This window comes from Podarcis cretensis (genome assembly GCF_951804945.1).
Source record: "Podarcis cretensis genome assembly, chromosome: 14".
In the NCBI taxonomy this organism is placed as follows: domain Eukaryota; kingdom Metazoa; phylum Chordata; class Lepidosauria; order Squamata; family Lacertidae; genus Podarcis; species Podarcis cretensis.
Window position 1 is genome coordinate 16,115,080 of NC_137183.1, and position 27,183 is coordinate 16,142,262.

General features: G+C 42.7%; 1 protein-coding gene across 4 annotated transcripts; it reads left to right on the forward strand.

The window, feature by feature from the left end:
• On the forward strand, positions 1-25,722 carry GABPB1 (GA binding protein transcription factor subunit beta 1; the record flags this gene model as incomplete). Of its 4 annotated transcripts, none has more annotated exons than XM_079954343.1 (9): positions 1-144; positions 7,293-7,400; positions 8,700-8,867; positions 9,561-9,755; positions 10,733-10,880; positions 11,271-11,384; positions 13,267-13,452; positions 15,667-15,782; positions 22,691-25,722. In XM_079954343.1, 8 exons carry the CDS (start codon positions 7,293-7,295, stop codon positions 22,841-22,843), a joined length of 1,188 nt encoding a protein of 395 aa, XP_079810469.1. In that variant the 3' UTR covers positions 22,844-25,722. The 4 variants fall into 4 exon arrangements, 3 of the variants coding, with proteins under 3 accessions (XP_079810469.1, XP_079810470.1, XP_079810468.1); XM_079954344.1 differs by lacking the exon at positions 1-144 and adding an exon at positions 329-2,000; XR_013833220.1 differs by lacking the exon at positions 1-144 and having other exon boundaries at positions 22,691-23,712; positions 23,855-25,722.
• Positions 25,723-27,183: the final 1,461 nt, after the last annotated feature.

Here is a 27,183-nt window from a genome sequence, read left to right on the forward strand (position 1 = left end):
CAGAGCGGCCGCCTGTGTCCTTCCGCCGAGCGCGCGCGGGGACTTTTTTGTGGGGCTTTTGGGCGCCTATGAGAAGCGGCGGCGGCCTTGGGCGCCCCTGCTCGTCGTGCTCGTGGGCGGCGGCGGCCGGGCGCGGGCAGCACGGTAAGCGAGGCCTGCTCCCTTCCTCTTCCCTTCCTTTCCCCCCACCTCCAATGGCCGGGCCGGCCAAGCTTTTCCAGGTCAGTCTGCGCCTTTTTGTATAGGGCCCTTGTTACCGGATGTGGAAGTTGATCTCTTCTTCGCTGGTAAAAAATAATTCCACTTCCCCCGGAACCCGGCGCTTACCGCGGCTCCCTCCGCTCCCTTCAAGCGCCCAACCCAGCCAGGATTTCCTGTCGGGGAAAAGCGGGGACGGGAGAGGCCTTCCGGGGATCTGGCGCTGAGGGGGGCTCCGCCTGAGGGAAATGGAGCCGGCGGGAAGCCGAGGCTCCCTGCGTGAGGGCAGAGGCAGGAGACGGGGCGAGCTGGCGAGCGAGGCCTTGGCCGAAGCTGAGCCGCGCGAGCGACTGCCCTTCGTGCCCACACTCGCGTTCAGCTGCCGTTCACACGTTCCTTCGAATCCCGACCCGTGTTTATTCTTGAGCATGCGCTGTTCCGCGCGTTTGGGCTAAAGAAGCCTCGGCCCCGGGGAGCTGGCTGTGAGCGGGGAGGCCTGCCCTTCCCGCCCGACGCGGGTTGCATTTTGAGGCAGGGTTTGCTCCTGCTGAGAAGGGAGCGCCTCTCTGGGCGGCCCCGTGGTGGCCTCGGGCCCGCCGGTGCGCCTGTTGCTTGGGAACCCGGCCTCGTTAAACCCACCCACCCCAGGGAACGTTGGGTTGTGCGTAAGCGTGCGTGAAGTCGGGGCGCGGGCTTACTCGGGAGTAAGACCGCAGTCCTGGGGAGTGAGCCCCATTGAAGGCAGCCGGTGGCTCTGTTTGAGTAGATATGCAGTTGGGATCGGGCTGCTCAGGATCCACTCTCTCGTCTTTTGGTCTCCTCTGGAGCAAGCGGGCTTCCCGTTGTGTGACAAAAGTCCTCCCTTGCACCTTTTTGAGTAGTGGATTCAAACACTCCCGAGGGCGAATGGGTGGCTGTTTGGGGGGAATGGCCAACAAAACATAACATCTAGTCGCCTTGGAGTTTCATTTTTTGGACACCCCCCTCTTAGGATGAATTTGCCTCTGTTCCATGGGGCAAATGGTGTTGATACAGTCAGTGTTTTTTTTTTTCCTGGGGGTACACATACCCCTAAACATTTTGTGAATCTATGTTTGGCCTCGTTGAGAGTCAGTATTTCAATATGAGTAGGAAAATGAGAGTACTGCTAAACATTTTTTTTTTTAGAAAAAAAGCATTGTATACAGTGACTGCTGCATAAGAAGAGTAGCCTTCCTCTTCCCATTGAGTCCTGCCAGATGCCACCGCTCCCTGAAGTGGTAGGCTTCGCTGTGTAAAAGCGTGTAAAATTACCATTGGATCTTTCCTGTAATTTTGTAGAAATCTCTCATTCTGAAGTGACATGTTTGTTTCCGTATCTTGTATCCGAGCTGCATATTCACTCCATTTGTGCTGATCGCTACGATGAAACACAGCGAACAATGATGTTTTAAACCTGATGTATTCATCTGGAGTAAGGCCAGTGTTTGCTCGATACTTTGAAACCTTAAAATAAAGTTCTTAATCTGAATTGAAGCTGATGTCTGCTTTTATTAAGGATAACAGGAAAGCAAAGCGAGTCCATTCAAGCCTGATGGATAATTTCTAATGAGTTATAACTAGGACAGTTGTAGCTCAGGGAGTACCGTGGTTGTAATGAATTCCATCTGTTGGCACCGTCTTTTAAGACACTGCCAAAACAAGAAACACGTATCATCTAAAAAAAACTTTAAAAATGTGTGCTGACTGTAGCACTTAAGCAACACCAGCCTTATATTTAAGTGCCTGCCTGGTCGCCATAGGAGACAAAGAACTGCATACAGGTGAGTGCATGAAATTGCACTCAAGTGAATGTGTGGGCTGGCAGAGGCGGCAAAGGAAATACTGCTCCTCTGTGCCCAGCACAGAAAGCAAGTGGGCTTCCAGAAGAGAAAAGCCAGCTCCTCCACTCCTAGCACAGAAATGCAACAGGTTGCTGGAGACATGGAGCACCCCATTTCTTTTCTGCCAGCCCCCAACCAGGACGTTCTTGCTTGCAGGTTTGTAGCTTTTGTGCCCTTCCTTAAAAGGCCAAGGGGATGCAGGTGGCGCTAAAGGTTAAAGCCTCAGCGCCTAGGACTTGCCGATCGAAAGGTCGGCGGTTCGAATCCCTGCGGCGGGGTGCGCTCCCGCTGCTCGGTCCCAGCGCCTGCCAACCTAGCAGTTCGAAAGCACCTCCGGGTGCAAGTAGATAAATAGGGACCGCTTACCGGCGGGAAGGTAAACGGCGTTTCCGTGTGCGGCTCTGGCTCGCCAGAGCAGCGATGTCACGCTGGCCACGTGACCCGGAAGTGTCTCCGGACAGCGCTGGCCCCTGGCCTCTTAAGTGAGATGGGCGCACAACCCCAGAGTCTGTCAAGACTGGCCCGTACGGGCAGGGGTACCTTTACCTTTACCTTTACCTTAAAAGGCCAAAGTAACATGGCTGTTGATGAAAACACAAACTATTCTCGAAATAATTGTTCTATTGCCATAGTTACACCATATCTTAAACAAACAAACAACCAGAGTTGGGATCCAGACAACTTGGCATACAAACAGACCTAGGTTTAACTCTTTGCCTTAGCATTTAAAAGAGTTTCAGGTAGCTTTGCTTAGGTGAGCTATCCTCTTGCAGGAGACACAGAAATAGGCTGAAGGGCCAACGGTCCATGCAGGTTCATGCCCATTTATTTTGGGGATGGAAAAGTCCTTGCTTTTTGAAGGAACAAGGCAATGGATTCCATATGCTTTTTAGAATTCCAGGCACATGTTTGGGGAAGGTGCTGTGTACCATGAGTTTGGACTCCCCCTCTGCCCCTCCCTCCAAATTCACATACTACACTTTTGCAATTTCCCCATCGTATTCTTGTTCCTTGTCTGTGATATAAAATCCAGTTCCGCAGCTTAAGGAATCTCGCATATAGGCTGTGGCTATTTGAAAGCTGCTTTGAAGGGCTACAGGTTTCTTATAAGTAGCTCATAAACTGCACATCCCCAAACTGGAAAATAAGTAGTTTCTAATATGCTCTTGATGCTGATGTTACGCTCCTAGATTTAATATTTTCAATGAGATAAAAGGTTCTGTTTCATATACTCTTAGTGACAGGCAGTACTGACTTTTGTCAAATTTAGCTTATGAATTCTTTCACATGGGGGTATACGTCCTTGTATTATGCACAAATTATAGGCCAAAACTCTGTAGACTACCTTGTATGAAGTGCATAGACAGCATTTAAATACATAGAGAAGTCTGTTCCGGTGTGTTATGCTTCCAGTTCTGTGTAGTCTGCTCTGAAGAATGTAAACTAAAGGCTACTTTTGAACTCATAAGAACCGTAGATACTAAAAGTTGACATAAATTAATACAGTATACAAATTAAAGGGAGGGACCATATTCTGTGATAAGTCTAAAAAAGCTGTTGAATAAAACAAAATTACTAATCCAATTCCATAGACAAAATCATTTACATTTAAAATGGTCAGTCATGGAGGTGAAGAATCTTGTCAGTTGCTATGGTGTTAATATATGGTATGACACTGTTATAACATAATCTGGTAAGGTAGTAGTTCTCCACTAGATGGCCTCAAACCATTTCTTTTGATTATCTGTAACAAAAGACTAATTTTAATAAAGTCAATTAGAATTTAGTCCCCGATTATTCACTAGCAAAATCAGATTTTAGCTATTGACTACTGTGAGAAGAGGAATCAGGGTTAAGAATTTTTAGGATTTCTAGTCTGCTTCCTCTCTGTTGATGTAGGTCACAATTTAAGGGGGGAAATGCATGCATACAATAACAAAGCAAATATATACACAAAAACATGCCAACCTCTACTGCATTTACAGCTGCTATCCTGGTTATCTAAATCCAGCTCTCAAAGTTAGGCTGTTTTGAAAGGATGCAGGGAAGTCTGCAAGGGAATGAGGTTTCATGGAACGCAATGGTGATTGCCCTAGGATCAAAGACAGGAGCCTCTAATGTACATAGGGCTGGAACCATTCATGACTTTGTAAATAAATTCACCTTTGTCCTTGGATTATTATAGTGGCTAATGTAGATGTTGGGGGGCCACTGTAACATGCTCCATCACTGCATTTCGTTTCAGCTTAAATTTCCAGACAGTTTTCAAGCACAGTTTCACTAATTGTGGCTTAGGTTTGAGGTATTAAGTAATTTACAACAGCCAGTCGATTTGAACTGGAAAGAAAAGGCCTCAGACTTTGCACCCATTAGAATAATTATCATGGTCGTCATTATTTAACCTCCTTCCATACACAGGTTTCAAGGTGATGTACAAAATTCAGTAAAATTGGTGCAAGGCACTCCTTGTCACTGCAACTTTTCTCAAGATTCAGGAGCCGGACCGGCACAAGACACTTTCCACTTGAGATGGGCACCCACCTCCCAACCTCCTTTCCAATTTGCTTTTTGAAATTAGGTTGATGCTATGTTAGCAGCAACCTGAGGCTTTTGGGGCTCTGAAGAAGCCTCACTAGCTGCTTTTTTGCACCAGTTGGCTTTGGAGATACGGCAGTGGTGATGATGGTAGCAGGTGGCCCTAAAAGCAGTGGCTTGGGTGGGTGCACATGGCTCATGATTGGCACAGTTAAGGAGCATCCCAAGCTTCTATGAACCTTAATGATGAGGTGCCTCTGAATAATCAGGAGCAATGGAAGTTCCTAAATACTTAGGTGGATTCAGTTGGTTCAATTGGCCTTACTGTCATTTAATTTTGTGCCTGATTGTAGCTGGACGGTAGCTTGAATCTGATGGGAAGGAGAAACAAAAGTTGAGTGCTCTTGGCATAAAGATAGATTTGTCAGTGATTAGTTGGGTTTATTTCTGGTATTGCATTAGAACAGGCATAGGCAAACTCAGTTCTCCAGATGTTTTGGGACTACACCTCTCATCATCCTTAGCTAATAGGACCAGCGGTCAGGGATGATGGGAATTGTAGTCTCAAAACATCTGGAGGGCCGAGCTTACCTATGCCTGCATTAGGATATTTTTTTCCTGTTCTTTAGGACAGTGTGTAACCTTCATTCGTTCAATTTATTTGTATGCCGCTTTTCCGCAAAAAATCCTGCTCAAAGCAGCTTACAACAGGAATACATTTCAAACAAACACTACAAAAACAATTTCATAATAACATAGCCAAACAATAGCAAATATAATAACATACCAAAAACCACATTTCAGTACTATAAATATAACAAGATTACTTAAACATGCAGCATCCTGTAGAAAAAATAACAAGGGAGCTTCATCATTTCACCTTAGTCCTAGAAACACCCCTCCCATGATTTTGCTCACAGTTAGTTATAATTCCTTACATTTAATTTGCATATGAGAGAGTTTGGAGTAGGCATGCTATTATTGTTGTTTTTATATCATTTATGAAGCCAAATACAATGCCTATTTACTTGAAAATAAATCTTTTATGAGTTTAGTTGGACTTTGCCCTAAGTAAGTTTAGAATTTCTTTGATATTCTTTGTTAATTTTATCCCTTTGGATCTGATCAATTTTGTTTTAAACCATATTTTCATTCTAAGCCGCTATGTATGGTTTTTTAAAAGAAAAGTATATTAAATGTTTTAAACATTTAAAAACTCTTTTTCCAAAAAACCTTACCCCAAAACCACTCAAAGCAATTTAGAGTAAAAATATATTAAAAACCCAACAAAGGGATAAAAATCGCAATTAGAATAAACACCTCCCAAAATAGTAATTAAAAGCCACCATCAACTCACCACAAAACCCGGGTAGAGAGGATCACCCCCTTTCTTTTATAGCTAAAAGATTCCAAGACTGCAGCGATAAAGGCCCTGCTCCTAGGTGTCATTTTTCTAATCTGACCTCAGTAAGGTAGAAGAGCACATGCAGAGCAAGACCTGATATCATGACTGCAACTGCTGCATAAGCCAGTCGTATGGCCCCTTAGATATGTGTGCCCTATGCTGCTAAGGGGTTTAAAGATCAAGACAAGCAGTTTAAAGAGCTTCCAAATAGTCCAGAATATAAAGCCATGGTTTAATGTTGGTTTGCAGATCTTGGCTTGTGGAAAGGCATTAACCATAGTTCTCAGTTTAGACGTACCGTATTTTTCGCCCTATAGGACGCACTTTTTCCCCTCCAAAAATGAAGGGGAAATGTGTGTGCGTCCTATGGGGCGAATGCAGGCTTTCACTGAAGCCTGGATAACGAGAGGGGTCGGTGTGCACCGACCCCTCTCACTCTCCAGGCTTCAGGAAGCTATCCGCAAGCCTTGCGAGTCCGGCGGGAGTTCCTGCCGGGCTCGCAAGGCTTGCGGGCAGCAGCCTGCAGCCCGAAGCACGGGGCGCGCTCTGGAGCGCGCCCCGTGCTTCGCGCAGATGTCTGCAAGCTCTGAAGGCTTGCGGATAGCAGCCTGTTCTGGGGGCTAGGGTCGGGGGAAGCTCGGGCTTCCCCCGCCCCAGCCCCGCAGCTGGGGGGGGGATTATTTATTTATTTATTCCCCCCCCCAAAAAAAAACAACGAGGTGCGCCCTATGGGCCAGTGCGCCCTATAGGGTGAAAAATACGGTAAGTGGAAGCTAGAGTGAACTGCAGCTTCTTAGTTTCTTTGCTTGCTCTTGCAAAGGGGGGGGGGATGAACAGGGGTGGGGGAGCAAGGGGCTTCATGCTACAGTGGTACCTCGGATTAAGAACTTGATTCGTTCTGGAGGTCCATTCTTAACCTGAAACTGTTCTTAACCTGAAGCACCACTTTAGCTAATGGGGCCTCCTGCTGCCGCCGCGCCGCCGGGTGATTTCTGTTCTCATCCTGAAGCAAAGTTCTTAACCCAAGGTACTATTTCTGGGTTAGCGGAGTCTGTAACCTGAAGCGTCTGTAACCCGAGGTACCACTGTAATGCATGAAGCATGTCTCAGCTTCTTAAGACAGGATTTGTTTGTGCCAACACAGCAGCCACCATCTAGTCAGCCTGCATCTCTGTTTTCAGAATTTTTTCAATGATACATGCCACATTTTTAAATATATGTCCATTTATTTCATAACTGGCATGTTGAATGAACCTTACAGTAATTCTTTTTCATCTGAAATCTTTCACCAGATGTCCCTGGTAGATTTGGGAAAGAAGCTTTTAGAAGCTGCACGAGCAGGACAAGATGACGAAGTTCGCATTTTGATGGCCAATGGTGCACCTTTTACTACAGACTGGGTAATGGAAACATCTTTTATTTGTTTGAATTGCATGTTTTGCTTTTCTGTTGGCCTTTTGTATATATTTCTGAGAGACTCACTGGATTAGTGACATTTGAAATAAGTGTATAACATCTGGATCCAAATTGTGTGACGAGAACAGGTTCTGCTCAATTTCATGCTGGCATCAAAGGGTGGGATTCAACTAATGAGTCCCACCAGTGGAAACCGATGCAAGGACTTCTGTTTGTGAAACAGGGCTATCTCTCTCCCCGCCTCCTCATGCCCCCTAAAATTGATTTGGGGGGTGGGAATCAGGAGAATCCTGAGAACAGCATACAGGGGGAGGAAGTTCATTCCAAGCTGGAATGAACAAGCTGGAATGCTTGTGCTGACAGAACGTTCAACAGCATAATCTTGAATTCCTCCCAAAGACCCTGAAGTTCCAAACCAGCCCAGTACGGGCAGCCTCAGTATGAATATTGAACTTCTCCATCACCACTGTTCTGGAGTTCTCCAACACCAGGGTATCTTGACCAGCTCAGCCAGTAATGATGGTGGTATTAATTGCCTGACTGCAATACTACATACAGTGGTGCCCCGCAAGACGAATGCCTCGCAAGACGAAAAACTCGCTAGACGAAAGAGTTTTCCGTCTTTTGAGGTGCTTCGCAAGACGAATTTCCCTATGGGCTTGCTTCTTGTGAGTTTTTCCCCTCCCCCCCCTTTCTCTAAGCCGCTAATAGCCACTAAACCGCTAATAGCGCTAATCCGCTAAGCCGCTAATAGCCGTGCTTCGCAAGACGAAAAAACCGCAAGACGAAGAGACTCGCGGAACGGATGAATTTCGTCTTGCGAGGCACCACTGTACTTACTATTTAAAATCCCATTTATTCAAAGCAAGAAAAAAGCACAAATAGTTATTTAGAAAATGTAGTATTGGACTGGCTATTTATGAATCAAATTTTATGAAATGCAGGAGTAACTATATGAGTAAGCAGGGCAAAATCAGTCACTTCAACATCAAAAGTTGAGAAGAGCTTACAAATCTGTGTGAGTTTAATGAAAGCCTCTTCCAGCAGCATTTCTACAGGATCACCCTTAAAAGTAAATAAATAAATAAATAAGAAAGCCTCACCCTAAATGCACTTAAAAAATAATAATTCATGGCACTCAAAATTAAATATTTTAAGGAAGGGATGCCGTTAAATTAGAAGAGTATAAATATTCTGTGTGTTCAGAACTAGAAGATAGATGGAAGTTAATTCTTAGCCTGATGTTTGTTTGTTTGTTAACTGTGCTATATATTGTGTTGCAGCTGGGAACGTCTCCTCTTCATCTAGCAGCACAATATGGGCACTATTCCACCACTGAAGTGTTGCTTCGAGCTGGTGTAAGTCGGGATGCCAGGACCAAAGTGGACAGAACTCCATTACATATGGCAGCTTCTGAAGGCCATGCAAGCATAGTAGAGGTGTTACTTAAGGTAAATATATAGCTATATGCACATTTTGTGATAACTGTTCATAAGCTGAAAAATGCTCATTTGCTAGTTGATGCGAATATGACTTTTCATTATCAGTGGCATTCAAAGAAGCCTTCTAATAATATTGCTTGGGCTCAAAGCATGCCACAAAGGTAGTTCCTTGTGCAAGCTGGGGTTTTGGGTCCTCCACCCTAGAGCCCCTCTCCCCCGCCTCCCACCAAAGCCATAGGGTTGGAGAATGTGGTGTACAGACGCAGAGCAAACTGCCTTGCACTAGATCAGGCCATTGGTCCATCTAGCTCACTGACTTGGGCCAAAATTTCAGTAAGTTTTCCCTGCCCTATCTGGAAAAGCTGGGGATTTAACGCTGCATTTAAATTCTGTGCTGCGCCATTAAGCTACTTCAGTGGAAAGCATGCACACTGTTTCCCACATATTGCACCCAGCCATAAGCAACAATGGTACATTGTTTATACAGAGATGGTACATTTTAGTTAACAAGTGACTATATTTATTGTCATTTTAAAAAAAGTCCATGTTGTGTATGCTTTGCTTGATTGTTACTGATCATGAAATGGCAAATACTGTAGAAGGCTGCAGGACTGGAAATAACTATTAAATGGGCTGTGTCTTTCAGTTTTTCAACTCTTGATGGAAATCTGAAGTAGTTTGTGGGTTTTGTTTTATTTGTAGCATGGCGCTGACGTAAATGCAAAGGACATGCTGAAGATGACTGCTCTTCATTGGGCTACAGAACACAATCACCAAGAAGTAGTGGAACTCTTAGTAAAATATGGAGCAGATGTCCATACGCAGAGTAAATTTTGCAAAACAGCATTTGACATCGCTGTGGACAATGGGTTTGAAGACCTGGCAGAAATATTACAGGTAACTCAAAACCTTCTTCAACAAAGTCTTTCCTGGACCTCTGTAAGAATGTAAGAGCCTGCTAGATTAGGCCAATGAGCCATCTAGTCCAGCATTCACAATGGCCCCCAGATGCCTGTGGGAAACCTTAAGCAGGAGCTGAGCAAATGAGTATTCTCCTCGCCCCCCCCCCCCGTGGTTTTCAGAAACTGATATTCAGAAGCATTACTCCCTCCAACCGATAAGTTTGTTGACTGATATCCACTTCTTCTATCACAGCAGGCGGGTTAAACCACTGTGCTGCTTGGGCTTGCCGATCAAATGGTTGGCGGTTCGAATCCCCGCAACGGGGTGAGCTGTTGTTCGGTCCCAGCTCCTTCCAACCTAGCAGTTTGAAAGCACACCAGTGCAAGTAGATAAATAGGTACCGCTTCAGCGGGAAGGTAAATGGTGTTTCTGTCCGCTGCTCTGGTTTCACCAGAAGCAGCTTATTCATGCTGGCCGCATGACCTGGAAAAACTCTGTGGAAGCGGACAAATGCTGGCTCCCTCGGCCTTTAAAGTGAGATGAGCGCCGCAACCCCAGAGTCGTTCGCGACTGGACTTAATTGTCAGGGGTCCCTTTACCTTTTTATCCACTTCTTCTACTTGGTCATCGTGCCTTTACTGATGTTCTCACCATATTCATTCTACCTAACGTTAGTCTGGTGCATGTCCACAAAGTTATTTGAATTTACCTGAGTTTAGGTATCAATTGCATTTCCAAATGTCTCCTTTATTTTCTGTGAACTATACTGACTCCTCCTCTTCCTCTTAATTCATTATCTGCCTTTCATTCTAAGGTCCCATGACAGTTTAAAAGTAGTTCACAGTTTCTTTAAAAAAAGAATAAAATGTCAAAATACAGTAGTACAATAACTATACAAAATCTGAGTGTGATGGCTTTTCCCCCCTAATGAAGGTGGAAATAAGATGTTCTTGTTGCCTGTTCTGTCATAGATTGCAATGCAGAACCAAATCAACACAAACCCAGAAAGTCCCGACACTGTGACGATACATGCAGCAACGCCTCAGTTCATCATTGGACCTGGCGGGGTAGTGAACCTAACAGGTCTGGTATCTTCTGCAAATACATCATATACATCAGGTATTCAGGTGTACAAGGGGTTGGGAATGATTTGTACACCTTATTAAGCAAAATGCTTAGGAATAAAATGATGGTAAGCTTTCAGCAAGTGCATCATTTGCCCTTTAGTTTTTTCCATCATCCCCCAGTTCAGACTTTTTTAATTGCTTAAAGTTTGGCATTGGAATCGTCCTCCTTTCTTGTCCCCATTCGTTCCAGTGGAATGTGTACAGGAAACTAAGTCAGCTACTAAAATGGATGGGAAGTTTGCTTGTGTATGAGTTATTCAAGCACATGTCAGGCTCTGGATTTGCAGACAAGATGATGTCTTTGTACATTACATTTGAAAGGAATATTTATGCAACCTGCTGACGTCGTTTGTGGTTTGACTTTTGTATTATCTCCTTGTAGATGATACAGGAGTGTCTGCTGTCCAGTTCGGTAATTCCTCAACTTCAGTACTAGCAACTTTGGCTGCCTTGGCAGAAGCTTCAGCTCCATTGTCCAACTCTTCAGAAACACCAGGTGAGGAAAAAATATTTGGATGTTAAAACAGGGATTCACATTGTTATTCATTCATTCATTCATTTATTAAAAATAAAGAAAACAGACAAAATTTCATCTCCTTCACAAAATCCTGAAAAAAAATTAACATTCTTCTTATAATAATGCCATTTCTATGAAGGCAATAATGGCAATCACTATTTGAGCAGAAAAATCATTATAAATAGGATTGCAATTAATGGCAAAGATGAAAGCTTCTGACTTGCGTCTCCATTGTATTTGATGTCTGATCTTTCTGACATAAATCATGCTCTAAAGATTTTGATAGAAAGCCTTCTGGTGTGCATCCTGTCTTTTGTGAACTTCAAAGCTGATTTTAATATAACTGCTTGAATGTAAACATAGCTGCTCGAATTGCTGCTTTTTGTGGTTCAGCATTGGCTTTTAATGATCTTTCTCCTGTTAAAACCTAAAAAAGGTAGTATGGCCAATGTTAGTTTGAGACTAATAAGTACCCAGAAACAGGATTTTGTTTAATGCTGAGTGTTAAAATAATTTCTAAATATTAAAATTTGCATTTCTCAGTATAATAAGGTTACCCATGTATCAAACTCCAACTTTCTACCCATTGAGAAAGTACCTGGAAATGGCAAAACATTTTTATACTAGTAAATCCACTTTGCTTTATGTCAGGTACTAATATGAAACAGCAAATAAATGTATTTCCTTGTATCAATTGTGCTAGGCATTCAGGTTTAGAAAACTGTAATCTCCATCTTTCGTCTTTGCCCCCCTCTTACCCCAAATTGCGGTGATTTTTATTATCTTTTGGTAGTGACATGATGGGTTTACAAAACTTGGGCATGCCTTGTATATGAAAAAGTGGTTTAGCTGCTCCTGCACTGAAGTTAGCTGTAAGTATAAAGTGTGATGAAGGGGGAAAGCCCCCCAAAGAGCCTTTCTCAGCCTTTTCTTCACACAAAGGTGTTGGAGAGAGAGGTTTGGAAGAGCGAGATCTTACTCTCTCCTAACTGAGTTGAGCACAATGACACTTCCTCCTAGCACATTAAACCTTGGTTAGATTTGCATCTGCCCTTATCCACCTTTAAACAAATGTTTCCCACAAAAATACTTAGGCTAGAATAAATCACAGACACTTGACTTTCCAAATAAGTGGAGATTTTATTCACAGTTTCCAGAAGTTACAACAAACAAGTAAAATAAAGAGGAAAAAAGCTTCCAAATGCCATAAAGGAAAGCACTTGGTTTCCTTACAAAAAGGATCGTGCAATTTTGGAGTTAGCAAAGATACAGGCTATAAAATCTCATTTTTGAGAGATTCAGTTCACTTGGTTTTTCTTGGAGTTGGGAGCCGTAGCCGCATGGCCCCTTGCTTATTCCAGGAAGCACAAAGAAAAAATGACTGTGAGCAGGGAGCCGAAAACCTGCTAAGCCACACCCACTTGCAACCTGAGCTCAGGTAAACCCTTTCATGCATGCAGTTGTGAGTCAGTAACTGTCTATTACAACAGAAGGAACATAGGAAGCTGCTTTAAATGAGTAAGACCATTGATCTATCTAGCTCAGCATTGTCTACACCAACTCACAGCATTTCTCCAGTGTTTCAGGCAGGAGGCTCTCCCAGGGGATGCTGGGAATTGAACCTGGGAACCTCTATAGACAAAGCAGATGCTCTATCTCAGATCTACAGCCCCTTCCCATAACAACACAACCATAACCATAGTGCAAATTGTATTTGTAAGACAGCTAATAGGATTTAATAAATCTAATAAATAATAAAGGCCAGCAGAATGGTTTCTGCAAATGGTAGGTATTTAACTTTTTAAAAGCAAGTTTGTCAATAAGCATCCTGATTACTCTTATCCTTTTTATTATTTAACAGTTGTGGCTACAGAAGAAGTAGTGACTGCAGAATCTGTGGATGGTGCAATTCAGCAAGTTGTCAGTTCCGGAGGTCAACAGGTTATTACCATAGTAACTGATGGGATTCAGCTTGGAAACCTCCATTCCATTCCAACTAGTGGAATGGGTCAGCCCATTATTGTGACCATGCCAGATGGGCAACAAGGTGAGCTGAAAGGATATGTAAAATGAGGACTTCAAATCCTCTTCTGAACAATGCATATAAACATTTTTTGTTTTGTTTTTTTGCATTCAACTCAATAGTCACTCCAGGCCACAATTTTTTTTTTTTTTAAAAGGGGCAAAATGGGAATACAAATGGCTCAGGAAAAACAGTAGCTTTTAAGGGAGCAACCAGCAAGTATTTAACATTAGGGGTGTGCTATAAATCAATATTTAGTCTGATATCGAATAATAGATCAAATCATGATAACCGTTTTTTTAAAAAACGACCTTGCAGTTTATTGCAGTTTGTGTGTGTGGTATTCAAAAAAAGCACAATATTGTGTGTGCAGCCCTTGCTAACTGTACCTCAGTCAGTTCTTCCCTGCCTCTTGCAGGGGCAAGAAATCGCTACAGTAGGCTGACTCAAATACAGTGACTTGGTTTTCAAATGTAATCCGTTCCGGAAGAACGTTTGTATTCCGAAATGTTCGAAAACTCAGTACGGAAGCCTCAAAATGGAAAACTGAATAAGAAATCCATGTTTTCTGTTTGACTTCCGAGGCGCATTTGAAAACAGAAACATTTACTTCCGGGTTTACAGCATTTGAAAACCGAAATGTTCGTCAACGGCAGGGATCAGCAAACTTTTTCTTTGGGGGGCCAGTTCACTGTCCCTCAAAACTTGTGGCGGGCTGGACCGGGCGCGCACATGCCTTGCCTCCCTACCTCAGAGACAGTGCAGCTGAGATACCTCCACTCACTGCGTTCAGACGGAGCGGGCTGGGCTGGGCTGGGGAGGGGGCGCCCCACCAGTGCTGGGTCTCAGCTTGCGCAGAGGGGCGCAGCCACCCTGCCGGGAAGGGCCCCTACCCCAGGGTGTCCATGACCATGCTGCTAATATGCCACCGCTGAGCAGCACAGAAGAGTTCTCCTCCTCTTCCTCCCTCCTTGCAGGCTCTCTGCTCCCACTTCTTCCTGCCCCTTCGCTTCTTCTCCCTTTTTGGAGCTAGACGTCAACAAGGCGCCCTGCCCTGCGCCTCGCCCCGATTGGAGCAGCAAGTCTCAGGAAGGGTCGCCATTGGCCACCGTCTCGCGTCAAACCGGCCAATGGAGGGGAGGCCTGAGGTTGCTAAGGCTTCAGATTGGCCAGTGTTGCAGAAGTCTGAGCAACCTCAAAGCATGCTGGGAGTTGTAGTTCGGGGAGGGGTCACAAAAAATGGTGCCCCCCCCAAATTGGGAAAAATTGGTGATCACGCTGATCCAAGCGGCAATTGCAGAACCATTTGCGGGCCGGATCCGGAGGGCAATTGGGCCGGATCCAGCCTGCGGACCATAGTTTGTCGACCCCTGGTCAACAGAGACGTTCGAAAACAGAGGTACAGTGGTACTTCGAGTTACAGAGGTTTCAGGTTACAAATGCTTCAGGTTACAAACTCCGCTAACCAGGAAGTGGTTGCTCCAGGTTAAGAATTTTGCCCCAAGATAAGAATGGAAATCGCACGCCAGCAGCGCAGCGGCAGCAGGAGGCCCCTTTAGCAAAAGCACGCTGCAGGTCAGGTTAAGAACTGTGTCAGGTTAAGAACGGACCTCTAGAACGAATTAAGTTCTTAACCTGAGATACCACTGTACCACTGTATCTCCAAGCTCTCTGAGAAACAGAGCTCAGAGCACCAGTTAGCACTCACTGTCAGTCTCTGCTGCAACAGAGCAAATAGCTACAAGTTGCTACAGCAAGCTGACTAAAAAATCGCCTTGCAGGCTGACTCAAATATTGCCAAGCACATATCGCCAAACAGAACTTTGAGAAACAGCTCTCCATCTCCCCAGCTGGCTTCCCCCAAGGCTCTTGCTTAAAGGCTCACAAGATGTTTCTTTAGCTCAGACTGCCCTGCAATGCTTCTCTCTGTCTCTATCTCAGAATAAAGAATCTGAATAAGAAATCACTCAAATCTCTTGTGGTTTAGCAAAGCATCTGAATTTAAACGGCATTTCCATGCACTGGCACTCGTCACGGTCCTCCGTGTGCCAGAAGTGGTTTAGTCATGCTGGCCCATGACCTGTCTGTGGACAAACGCCGGCTCCCTCAGCCTGAAAAGCGAGATGAGCACCGCACCCCATAGTTGCCTTTGGCTGGACTTAACCTCCAGGGGTTCTTTTACCTGAATGTAGCATGTGTAATCTCCATATTTCTGATACAAATGTATTTTAATTCAAGTCCTTACAGTACCAGCGACTGACATTGCTGAAGAAACGGTGATCAGTGAAGAGCCTCCAGTCAAGAGACAGTGTATTGAGATAGTTGAAAATCGGGTGGAGTCTGCAGAAATAGAAGTAAGGAATTTGTTAGCTGAGTTGTTTTATTCAAATTTTCTAAACTGAGTGTTTATTTTCATCTTTCTTAATAGTTTTTTTGTAGTACCACAAAATAAGATATTTATAACTGCATTATATGTTTGTCTCTGATATATTTGTTATAAATGTCACATTGCATGTGGTTTGATGGCCTTAAATATAATAACAGTTTTTCAATGACAAACAAAGATTTGGTGTAAATGGAGAAGCCAAGAAGAAATATTTTATTTAGATTCCCCCCCCCCCCAAGATGATATTATCCGACCAAACTTATATTTATACTATTTATACTATTATGCATAGTATACTAAAGTTTTGGTATAAAATGTCATAGATTTTCTCCCTGAAGTTCTTCTTGTTTATATTTTGTATAAAATGAGGACACTCTTGAACCCATGTGTACATTTATATCAGCAGCTTTACCTGTTTGTGGTCAAAAGTCTACATACATCACAACTGTGATGAAGTTAATGTTAAGTAACTGTATTTTCAAAATTATGTATCATAAAGATTTTGTTCCTTATATAGTCTGAAAAGTTGCTTAATGCAAATTCAGTAAATAAGTTTAGTTATCATCTCAATTCCATTATACCTTCATCATTCCAAGGTTTGGGCTTTAGTGCAGAATTTTATTGCTTTTCTTTGTGATACAGGCAAAAATGTATTCCTACAATAAAAAACCCATCAACAGTCTTTTTACACATTATCACCCTGATTTTCTTTTCATTAAAAGGTTTCTCACTGAGAATGTATAATGGACTCTGTTGTCATGCTACAGGAATGAATTAGATTTTAAAAATACAGCTGTCCATTTAGATTTCTTTTGAAAGTTACTGTATTGGCCCACATATAAGCCACTCCCCCCCCCCCCAATTCTGCCAGTGAAAAGTTAAAGTGCGGCTCATATTTGTGACCTTATGCCACCAGCACGGCTCATTTCCCAGAGAGCAGCCCGGGAGGAGGTTTGGGAGCAGTGGGCAGGCTGGGCACCATTGCCCCATGCTCCCGGGCTGCTCGGGGGGGGGGGAACAGCTCCCCTTTGCCGGCGACCTCCCCCCTTCCTCCCTCTTCCCAGCAGCTCAGGGGAGGCTTTGGAGTGGCAGGCGAGCTGCATGCCGTTGCCCCGTGCTGGGGGTGGGGGAGCCGCACTACTTTGATGGCAGCCAACCCCCCCCCCCAAGCAGTCCGGGAGAACGGGGGAATGTCTTTTTTTCCCCACCCCCCTGAATTTTGAAGGTGCAGCTTATTTGCGGGTGCTGCTTATATTCGGGCCAATACGGTACATTTTGACTGTTTAATTGAGGTGGAGCATTCCTAGACTCGGTAAAATAAGTAAAATAAACCTCTGCTTGTGTGGTGCTCTGCATTGCTACAGGAGACGATGCCTGCTTTAGAAAATTGTTATTGATTTTCTTCTTGTTCTCCCACTCAAATCATGTGTCCCACTTCACTATGGAAAAAATGGCATTCTGCTTTTACGTATACATAGCATACTTTAGATATACTATTATTTTTAGAGTTACAAGCTACCATCAGTGTGCAGGGTACTTTGCAGAGTTTTATAAGCAATCTACATTTTGACAGTGGTGAAGACAATATGGAGAGAGAAGGGATGGCAAAGCAAGGGCCACTTGGGATGGCACTGAGCAGCTGTGCATTTAGGTTTCATTTTAGTGAGGGATGCAGATTAACATATTCAGACAAAGGTTCGCCAGGGAAAGTGAGTACAGTGGTGCCCCGCAAGACGAATGCCTCACAAGACGGAAAACTCGCTAGACGAAAGAGTTTTCCGTTTTGGAGGTGCTTCGCAAAACGAATTTCCTATGGGCTTGCTTCGCAAGACGAAAATGTCTTGCGAGTTCCTGCGGGTTTTTTCCCCTCCCCCCCTTTTTCTAAGCCGCTTATCCGCTAAGCTGCTAAAAGCCGCTAAACCGCTAATAGCGCTAATCTGCTAAGCCGTCAATGGGCTTGCTTCGCAAGACGAAAAAACTGCTAGACAAAGAGACTCTCGGAACAGATTCTTTTCGTCTTGCGAGGACCACTGTACTGAGGATTTGACCACATATTTGTCCTCAAGGAGGAAGGTATAAGCAAGAACAAATGGGCAGAATTGTTGGAGAGCAAGAGACCTTTGAGCAATCAGAAGAATAGACTGACCAACACTTATCAGGTACCTGAATTGCTAGTTTTTGAGTGCTGGAGCACAATTCAACTGGATGATAAAAAAATTGACAAGTAACAGGAAAAGAATTTGGAACACAAACCATAGATAGGATGGACTTGTGCCTCAGTCCCAAATATATTTACTGGGGACTAAATAAAGTTAAGATTAATAAAGCTTATTCCCAGAAAGTATGATTGGGATCATTCTGTAAGAGAAAAAGGGATATCATCAGAAGGAAGAAGAGGAAGGTTATTATTTTTTACCCTGCTATTTCATTTCAACAAAACAGTGTTTACAGATGGACCTTCTTGGTCCCTTTTATATTGTACTACCTAGTGATTAAAGTGGAAACCATGGCTGAAATTAGCTTATTTATATTTTTTAAAAATGGAGTCCTTTAAAGAGGAGGGGAAAGGCTTTTGCTTGTGTAAGGATCAGAACAAAGCTATTTCCTAGGCAATTATTCTTAATAAGGTGGAAATGTTGCCTTTTGGCTCATGTAAGATCGCAGCATGTCATGAGCTGGTCATTTGGGTTCACCAAAATTCCAAGCTGGATATTTTGTAGGATGGAGAAAATTTCTTTTGCTTTTGAACTCAAGTGCTTTTTCTTGACCATGAAACTGTTCTCTGTCATCAAATGAAAATGGAATAGGTGGCTTGGCTCAACATACTTGACTTTGTTGAATTATTTGTCAAATTAAGCAGGGTGGGGGGAGTCAGTCAATCCAGTCACTATTTAAAGAGCAGTGCCCTTTGTGTGTGTGGGAGGGGAACACCCTTAGAATAAAAGTCCAAAGTAAAAATTCATGACAGATGTGTTCTTCAAGAGAATAAGAATGTTAGCAAGGAATAGCATTATGTTATCCAGCTGCACAGGAAACCCTCACATAATAATTGCATTGTGTGACTAATGTAACAAGCGAATGCTGTATCTTCATGTTGAAATGGGAAAATAATTTTGCCATCAGTGGGAAGAGAATCAAGCCTGAATTTTTTTTAGTGCAAACCCCTGCAGCAGTACTATCCTACCGTTTGGCCCCTGTTTTCTGTCTCTCAAATGCCTTGCATAGTGTCCTGGTTCAAGAGGCAGCCCACTTGGTCCATAGAACCTCTGCAGTTAGCCTTCTGAGATAGTGGCCTTGCTTCTCATGTAATTTCATCTATGGCTGTCTCTCTGGTTCTCAGTGGCTGCTGCCAATCAATTTCCAGGCACAACATTTAATCTATGTAAAATGCTGTTTCACAAAAGTAACTATGTAACAGCCCTGTAATTTGAATATTTTTTTAAAACCATGCATTTATTTAACAGTATTACTAATGTTTTACCTGATAAAAACAGACGGTCTTGTAGCCTGTGCCTGGAAAACATCAAAATATGTCAAACACTTTCTCCCTCAAGCTTTCTTCCTCAAGCAGATAAAAAGTTATTATTGTCTGGGGGGAAAAACCAAACACATTTCCTTACCCTGCACATGTAATAGAGAAGACAGGGGTACCAGCACTAATTGCTGAGAAACGGCAGATGAGAGCTCCCTGGGGGATGGGGTGGGCAGACTGGTACATGGCAGTGAGCTCAGTGCAGTTCTGGTACTCGGAACAAATCCCTAGGCTCAAAATTCTTACATTGCAAATGTGTGTCTTTTGCATCAGTCGACAGATATGGGGGTTCTAATAAAAAACAACACAGAATTGATCCTGCAATCCCCAGGCCTGTCCGCCAAGGCTAGCAACTAGTTTTACTTGTGAGCCACTTTGGAGAAGTCAAGGTATGAAAGGAAGAAGAGCATCTTCCAAGTTAGTCACCCTTAGTTTGCAACTTGGAGAACAAGACTTAGAGTACTTGTCTCATGCCTGGTCTCAGTCTCTCTTCCCACTACTTTTCCTCTGGAAAGAATGGAGGGAAAAAGGAGGTTTGGGCGAGGGACTGAATAGATAGCACCCTTTGAAATAAAATTCAGGCACTAGTTACCTATTTCATAGTGGTTGTGATAACGGAATGAGAGAACAGCATATTTTAACTATCATGTTAGAATAGCCCTTAGGTGGTATCATTGGGCAACCAGCTGATGTCATAATGGGGACTCAGCAGGCAGAAGAGCCATGACCTTTCTGGTTGCTGGATATTGCAGTATAGTAGTGTTCAACATCCTTGTGCAAGGCAGTGGGAACTTGGGAGACCTTAGAAATTTAGCCAACTAAATTCTACTCAGAGTAAATCCATTGAAATCAATGTATCTGAGTTAGTTGTGGTCATTAATATCAATAGATCTGAGTAGAAGTTAGTTGGATAAAATGTGTAGTGATTTTATGTTATAAACGTCCTGAGACCTATGGGTATAGTGCAATATACAAATTTAATAATAATAGTAACCCAAGGTTCTGAGTTCCATCTCCAAGCATTCCTACATGAAATGACACAATATATTGTGTGTTCTCCATGGACTTCTTTCATGCAAGTTGTTTGGGTGGTTTTGTAGCCCAATAATGGAAGGTTGTTGGCCACAGATAAAGGGCATGTGATACAATAGAGTGGAAAGAAATCTAAAGAAGTATAACTTTGAATAAAGAGAGGAAAATTGTGTTTAAGTTCTCCTGGTACATTTTAGCATTCTTACGCACTTGCTGCTAAAGTTTCAGTGTGCTGGTACAGGTCTGTGGGGTCAGCAAGCTGACTTGAGTGGAGGAATTCAGACTTTTGGTTTGTAGACTGTAGACATCTATCTTAATCCAAAACACGGTGAGATAGCACACACAATTCTAATCATGTGATGGACAGAGGGGATGTTCCTGATCGCTCCATGACGCCTTTTCCATCACCATCCTTGTTGCTTCCCAGAGATTGGCGGCAAACATCTGCAGCAGGGAGCTTCCGCTACCTGGATAGCCTCCCCACATGACTTGTGACCCCAGAAGATCAAGTTTCTCAATTGTATAGGAAGCCTATACACATAAGAAAGTCTCATGGCTAAAGTTATCCCCAAGTTAGCTTAGACCCTTGCCTTATATCCACCAGCAGTCATGCTTTCACTGTTGTGGATCAAAGAGAACAACAACTACTAGACTTTTAGAAGACATCTGAAGGCAGCCCTGTTTAGGGAAGCTTTTAATGTTTGATGTATTACAGTATTTTAATTTTTTTTGGAAGCCGCCCAGAGTGGCTGGGGAAGCCCAGCCAGATGGACGGGGGTATAAATAATTTATTATTATTATTATTATTATTATTATTATTATTATTATTATTATTATTATTTTATTATTAATTTTGTGGAACTCCTGCCTGGCTGAGATCAGGCAGGCCACGCTCCCTGTTGAGCTTCTGGCGTTTAATTTTGGCAGGCATTTTAAATAAGCTTTCTTGATTTCAACTGGCTTGACTTTATTGTATGTTTTGTAAGCTTTCTGTACACAGCTTAGAGACTACAGACATGAGTTAGAATGCCTGAATAGGGTTTGCTAATCCCATTGATTTCACAACATTTCCAGGAATAGAATAGAATAGAATTTAAGGATTTGGGATTCAAAGGCAAATACACTTTCCTCCACTCCGTCGTCCTTCTAACACCCATCTCCATTTGCCGTGTTACAACATTATTAGAGGATAAAAAGGGAAGGGACATAGGTAGGACCAGGCATATGCAGCCCTTAGTTCCTTGGAGAATAGGCATTTAAAGATGTTTTATTCTGTTTAATATTCTGTTGGGAGCTGCCCAGAGTGGCTAGGGAAACCCAGCCAGATGTGCAGGGTATAAATAATAAATATATTATTATTATTATTATTATTATTATTATTACTACTACTACTACTACTATATACAGTGGTACCTTGTTTCTCGAATTTAATTCATTCTGGGAGTCTGTTCAATGCCTGAAACGGTTCAAAAACGAAGGTGCAGCTTCTGATTGGTTTCAGGAGCTTCCTGCACTCAATTGGAAGCCGCGTCGGACGTTTGGCTTCCGAAAAATGTTCACAAACTGCAACACTCACTTCCTGGTTTGTGGCGTTTGGGAGCCAATTTGTTTGGGAGCCAAGCCGTTTGAAAACCAAGGTACCACTGTAGATGTAACAAAATAAATGTGTAGGTCACTAACTCAGGAGAGAATTTGGGGAGAGGCATAATCTTTGGATGATGAAATAATATGCATTTGAAAAGGTTTATAATCGGACACATGGAGGGGAAGGTGGGAAGTCTAGAGATTCAGAGAAATATCCAAATATGGACATGTATTTTGTATTGTTATAACTTGTAAAATCAAATAAAAATTATTTCAAAAAAGGAGAGCTGTTTGTAAGTAGAATTTGTAACAGAAGAATTAAAAGTAGCTGTTAAAACTATTAAGTGGAAAGCTAGATTAACTTCCTTCTTCTCCAGACTTAAATATTCTGTTGCTAAAATTAATTGCAAGGCTATGTTTGTTAACAGCTAGCCAATTGGTTATATAAGGGATCTTTTAAAACTAGCCTGTTCCCATATTTTATGCCACATACGTCAAATTGTCTGACTTTCTGTGATATCATGTTCCCTTATTTAGAATATTTTAAAATTAACTACGGTATTTCCCCTCTCCCTCCTCTTCAAAGAATAAGCTCAAGGAACATGCCAGAATTCCTGTATATTTGTTCTTCAGATACAATGAAGTGGCGCTTTTAAACAAGTGCAAACCAGCCATTGATTCATTTTTCACACAATTTACCTATACCTTTCTGCGTTTTGTTTTAACAGGAAAGAGAAACTTTACAGAAGCAGCTGGATGAGGCAAATCGGGAAGCGCAGAAGTACCGCCAGCAGCTTCTGAAGAAGGAGCAGGAGGCGGAAGCCTATAGGCAGAAGTTGGAGGCAATGACCCGCCTCCAGACTAACAAAGAAGCTGTCTGAATGGTTGAAGCAAGCATTCTGTCAAGCCAGTTTTAGAACACAGCAGTACAATCTGGACCTACGTGTCGCATCAGCCGCAGCCCCGGGATTATATGCTAGAGAAGATGCTACAGGTTTGAAACTGGACTTAAGCCATGAGTTCTGGTGAATTTCTTGTATAATAAGTAAACTCAGAATTTAGACATTTTGTGCAAAAAAAGAGAAAAAATATTTAAAAAGAAATACTGTAAATAGTTGTTTTTTTACAGTTCCAAAATTAGTTGCTGAATCTTTTTGAAGGGATCCACAAACATGCAAAGGCAATGTCTTTGAGACCTTTTTAATTTTAGTACAAAACTGCTGAAATACAGAACAGTTTTAAGGGTGATAACTGTTGATTTGAACTGACGGTGTGAAAATGAATTATGTGATGGAACCAGTCCCGAAGGCTAGCAACTTAGACTTCTGAGTTCATACATCTCCTCATGAAAATCCTTTGTACAGCTTTAAGTAGTTGTCCAGAGTCTCTGAACCCTGCCCCTCCCTTTTTTATTTAGAAAAAGTGTAATTTTTTATATTTAATTACTGTTATATTCAAGTAGATTGACATGTATATGAAGCTGATATTTTTTAAACTTTTCAGTTTGTACATATGCTGCATGTTTATATCTATATATATATCTATATATAGGTATATAGATATATAATTTCTACATACAACTTACAGAAGTATTTTTCAGGAAAGAAGAGCAAAAATTATGAGAAAAAATGTCTAATCTATAGGTCATGGGTGGGGAGACAGAAGCAAGCTGGTGGTTTGTTGTCGTTTTATGCAAGTCCCATTTCTTGATGAAATGTAACTTGAGGGATGAGAAAGAAAACCAAGACAGGTTTGTATGTAAACCAGCCTTCGCGCCAACCTGGTGCCTTTGGATTGTTTTTGGATCACAACTCCTATCACTGCCAGCCATCTTGACTGTGCTGCTTGGGGCTGATGGGAATTGTAGTCCAAAAACATATTGAGGTCACCAGGTTGGCACAAAGGCTGATGTAATATATGGATTATTTGAAATTTATTCCACGTGGAGCATGAAATCACATTTTTAGCGTGTCTAGCAAATCTGGGCCACAAATCCACAGGCGGAGACCAAGTTGCAAAGCAGTCCAGTTAACTTTCCCTCTCCTCCTATGCTGCCACCTTAACTTTGCAGGCTCTTAACTTTGCTTCACTTCCAAGCATTACAAAGAAGGTGGCTGCGATTGTTCTTTGCGATGGGTGGAGAGGGGTTGCAGATTCCCCTTTAAAGTATCTATAGGTGAATGACACAGAGCTGTACGGCATAACATGATTCTTATTGACCGAAAGCAAACCCGAATGAGCTGAGCTCATTGAAAACATTTGATGATATCTATGCATGCAGGTGTCTCTATAGCAAAAGGTGGTATCGCATGAGCTGCACAAATTTCCGAAGAGGGTGGAGTTATTTGACAGGAAGGAGTCCAGATTTACAACGGCATATAGCAATTCACTTATTTGTGTGTAACACGGGCACAGAAGTAACTTGGCTCAAGCTGAACTCGAGCTATTGTCTATCTGGTGCAGCAAGAGCATAGAGGTTGCGCAGTGGAGGAGAAAAGGTTAAATTGGAACCATGGAGAGAACTGCTGCCCACACTCCAACCTCTTTTCGCTCCTCTCTCGTCTTTCAGGACCACGACTTTCTTGTAATAACAGTATAAAGAAATATAGGAACGCTGGGTGCAATAGCAGGGCTCTTCTCCTCTGCAAGCCCCTTCAAATTAACGCAAGAATGCAGAAGATGGAACTCTTGAGCAGCTTGGATTCACTTTACGTAGAAACCACACAGGTGAAGCCCCACGTTCTTTCATTCCCTCTGTTCCACCGCTCTTGCGATCTCTGCTCTTGCTTGTTTCAGTGGAGCTTGCAAAGGGAAACCTTTGAATTTGGATTTCTTCACTTAAGATCTACAGTTGAGCAACAACATAAATATATACGATGAGTTGATACTGTTGTTGCCTACAGTTGTTTCTGATGGCTAGGATTATGTTTGAATTTGTGCAGCCATCAAAGATAGGATACATAGCACTTCCAGCGTACAACACTGTATCTTTTTGAATCTTTGTAATATCAAGAAATAGGGGGCAGCCCATAATCACTATTACGTTTGAGAATATCGGAGTGTTGTCACATCCCGGGGAAGTAGTCAGCACGGTCCCAGGAACTGGGGTTGAAGGGGAAATAGATGTAATCTCACATACCAAGGACCTCACAACTCAAGTCTGCTTTACGCATGCAGCAAGAATGAGAGGTAGAACAGACTGTACCACTTCCGGTTGCAGGTGGAGACTGTCATTTTTTAATGTTCCCTTGTGTTGTTTTTTTTTAAAGAAAACTTGCAAGAAGAAAGCTAGCACATTGGAGGGAATGGTGCTGATCCACCCTTGTCTGCTAGTTTTCTACTTGCAGGGGGCTTTTTAAAATTTATTTTTACACAGTGGAATGTTCAGAAACATGATTGACTTTCTCGGGCAGTACAGCCTTTTCTATCGCACCGCCCTGCTGCAAGTGTAGAGCCAGCCAGAGTGCTTCAGAACCAAGAGCAACATTCAGATACCTGTGGCTTTTAGACCTTCACTTAGACCATACTGCCTTAAAGATTACTGAGTCTACATTGCGTTACACTTCAAACTACTGTGCAGCTCCTTTATTTCAGAGTATACTTTGTATTTGATTTGTGCTTTGCTGTGTCTGTTTCAGTGCTTTTATGAAAATGTATAACTTTATAAAATCATCTAGAAGATGACCTATACAAAATAATTGCCCTTAAAACTGTACTCTGGCCTACTTTTTCTATTTACAATTAAATATCTTTTCCACAACTGAAGTGTCAGTTTACTTTTTAAAAAAGAAGAAGACGTTACAATAGATATCCAGTGGTGTTGATGGCTGCACTTTGTTATGCTTGCATTACCCCCTCAGCTATTCATCAGAGGTCTGGTGTTAGAATTATATAGGTGGCTGTCAACCCATGACACAGGTAAGCTTTCAAAGCCTGGGAAAATGCTGGGAGGAAGATTTTTAGGATAACGTATGTCACTGGCTACAATGGCTGGAACAAGCTCTAAGATGACTTTGTGAACGTCATTTCTGCAAGGAACAAATGAGGTTTTGCTTATAATTGTGTACTGATGGCACTATACTCTGTTGCAACCACCCCATGTCTCTAGAACAGAGCTTCCCAAGCTTTTCATGTTGGTGACACACTTTTTAGACATGCACCATTTCACGACACAGTAATTCAGTTTTACTAGCAAACTGGAGGTTTAACTAGCCACTTTCCAGCCCCGGGAGGGGTGTTCGTATGACACACCTGCACACTGCAGCCAACACACTTAGTGTGTCGCGACACACAGTTTGGAAAGCTGTCTTATCTGTTGGCAAGGTAGGACGAGCAAGAGAAATTATTTTCCCTTGGGGCGGGAACTCTCTCTGATTGCCACCTTTGGAGAAACAACATTTCTTGTAATCAATCAAATAGTATACATTGATTAAGGCAACTATACTTCTTTATAACAACAGAAGGCAGAGAAAGACTCTTGGGGGAAAAAAAGGGAACTGACAACACCCCTCGGGCCCTGCTAGTCTTTGTTAGACCCGTTGGCCTCAAGTGAAAGCAGAGTTTCTGTTATTTAGAATTGACTTAGGGAAGTTACAATGGACACTACAAAATGTGCAATTAAGTTATTGTACTGATACAAGTTCTTGTATCAGGTGACAGCGAAAACTGCAAGGTTTTTAGTGGGGGCAATTAGAATAAGATCTATTATTTGATTATTGATGTAAACCCCCAAAATGTATTTTCTATAGTTAAGTTTTTACCTCTACCTTCAGTACATTTCATTTTATTGCTATGGCTAGTGGCTGATGCAAATAAAGATTTTGCTGCTGCTGCTGCTGCTGCTGCTGCTGCTGCTGCTGCTGCTACTGCAAGATGTTGTGATGGGCAATAGCTTTTAAATGAGGATTAGACAAAATTCTTGGGGGATGGATTGCCGATTACTGCCACTTACCAAAACTTAGGAAACAGTCTTGCAAAAGTCCATCTAACTCAGGTGTAGGGAACCTTTGGTCCTCCAGGTGTTTCTGAACTACCACTCCCATCAGCTCCAGCAAGCATGGCCAATGGCCAGGGATGATGGGAGTTGTAGTTCAGCAACATCTAAAGGGCCAAAACTTCTCCATGTCTCATCTAGCTTAATATTATCCACACAGCTCTTCAGGATTTCAGACAAGGACACTGTGGTCGCTTCCAGGTGACCTATTTATTAAGCATTCGTTCT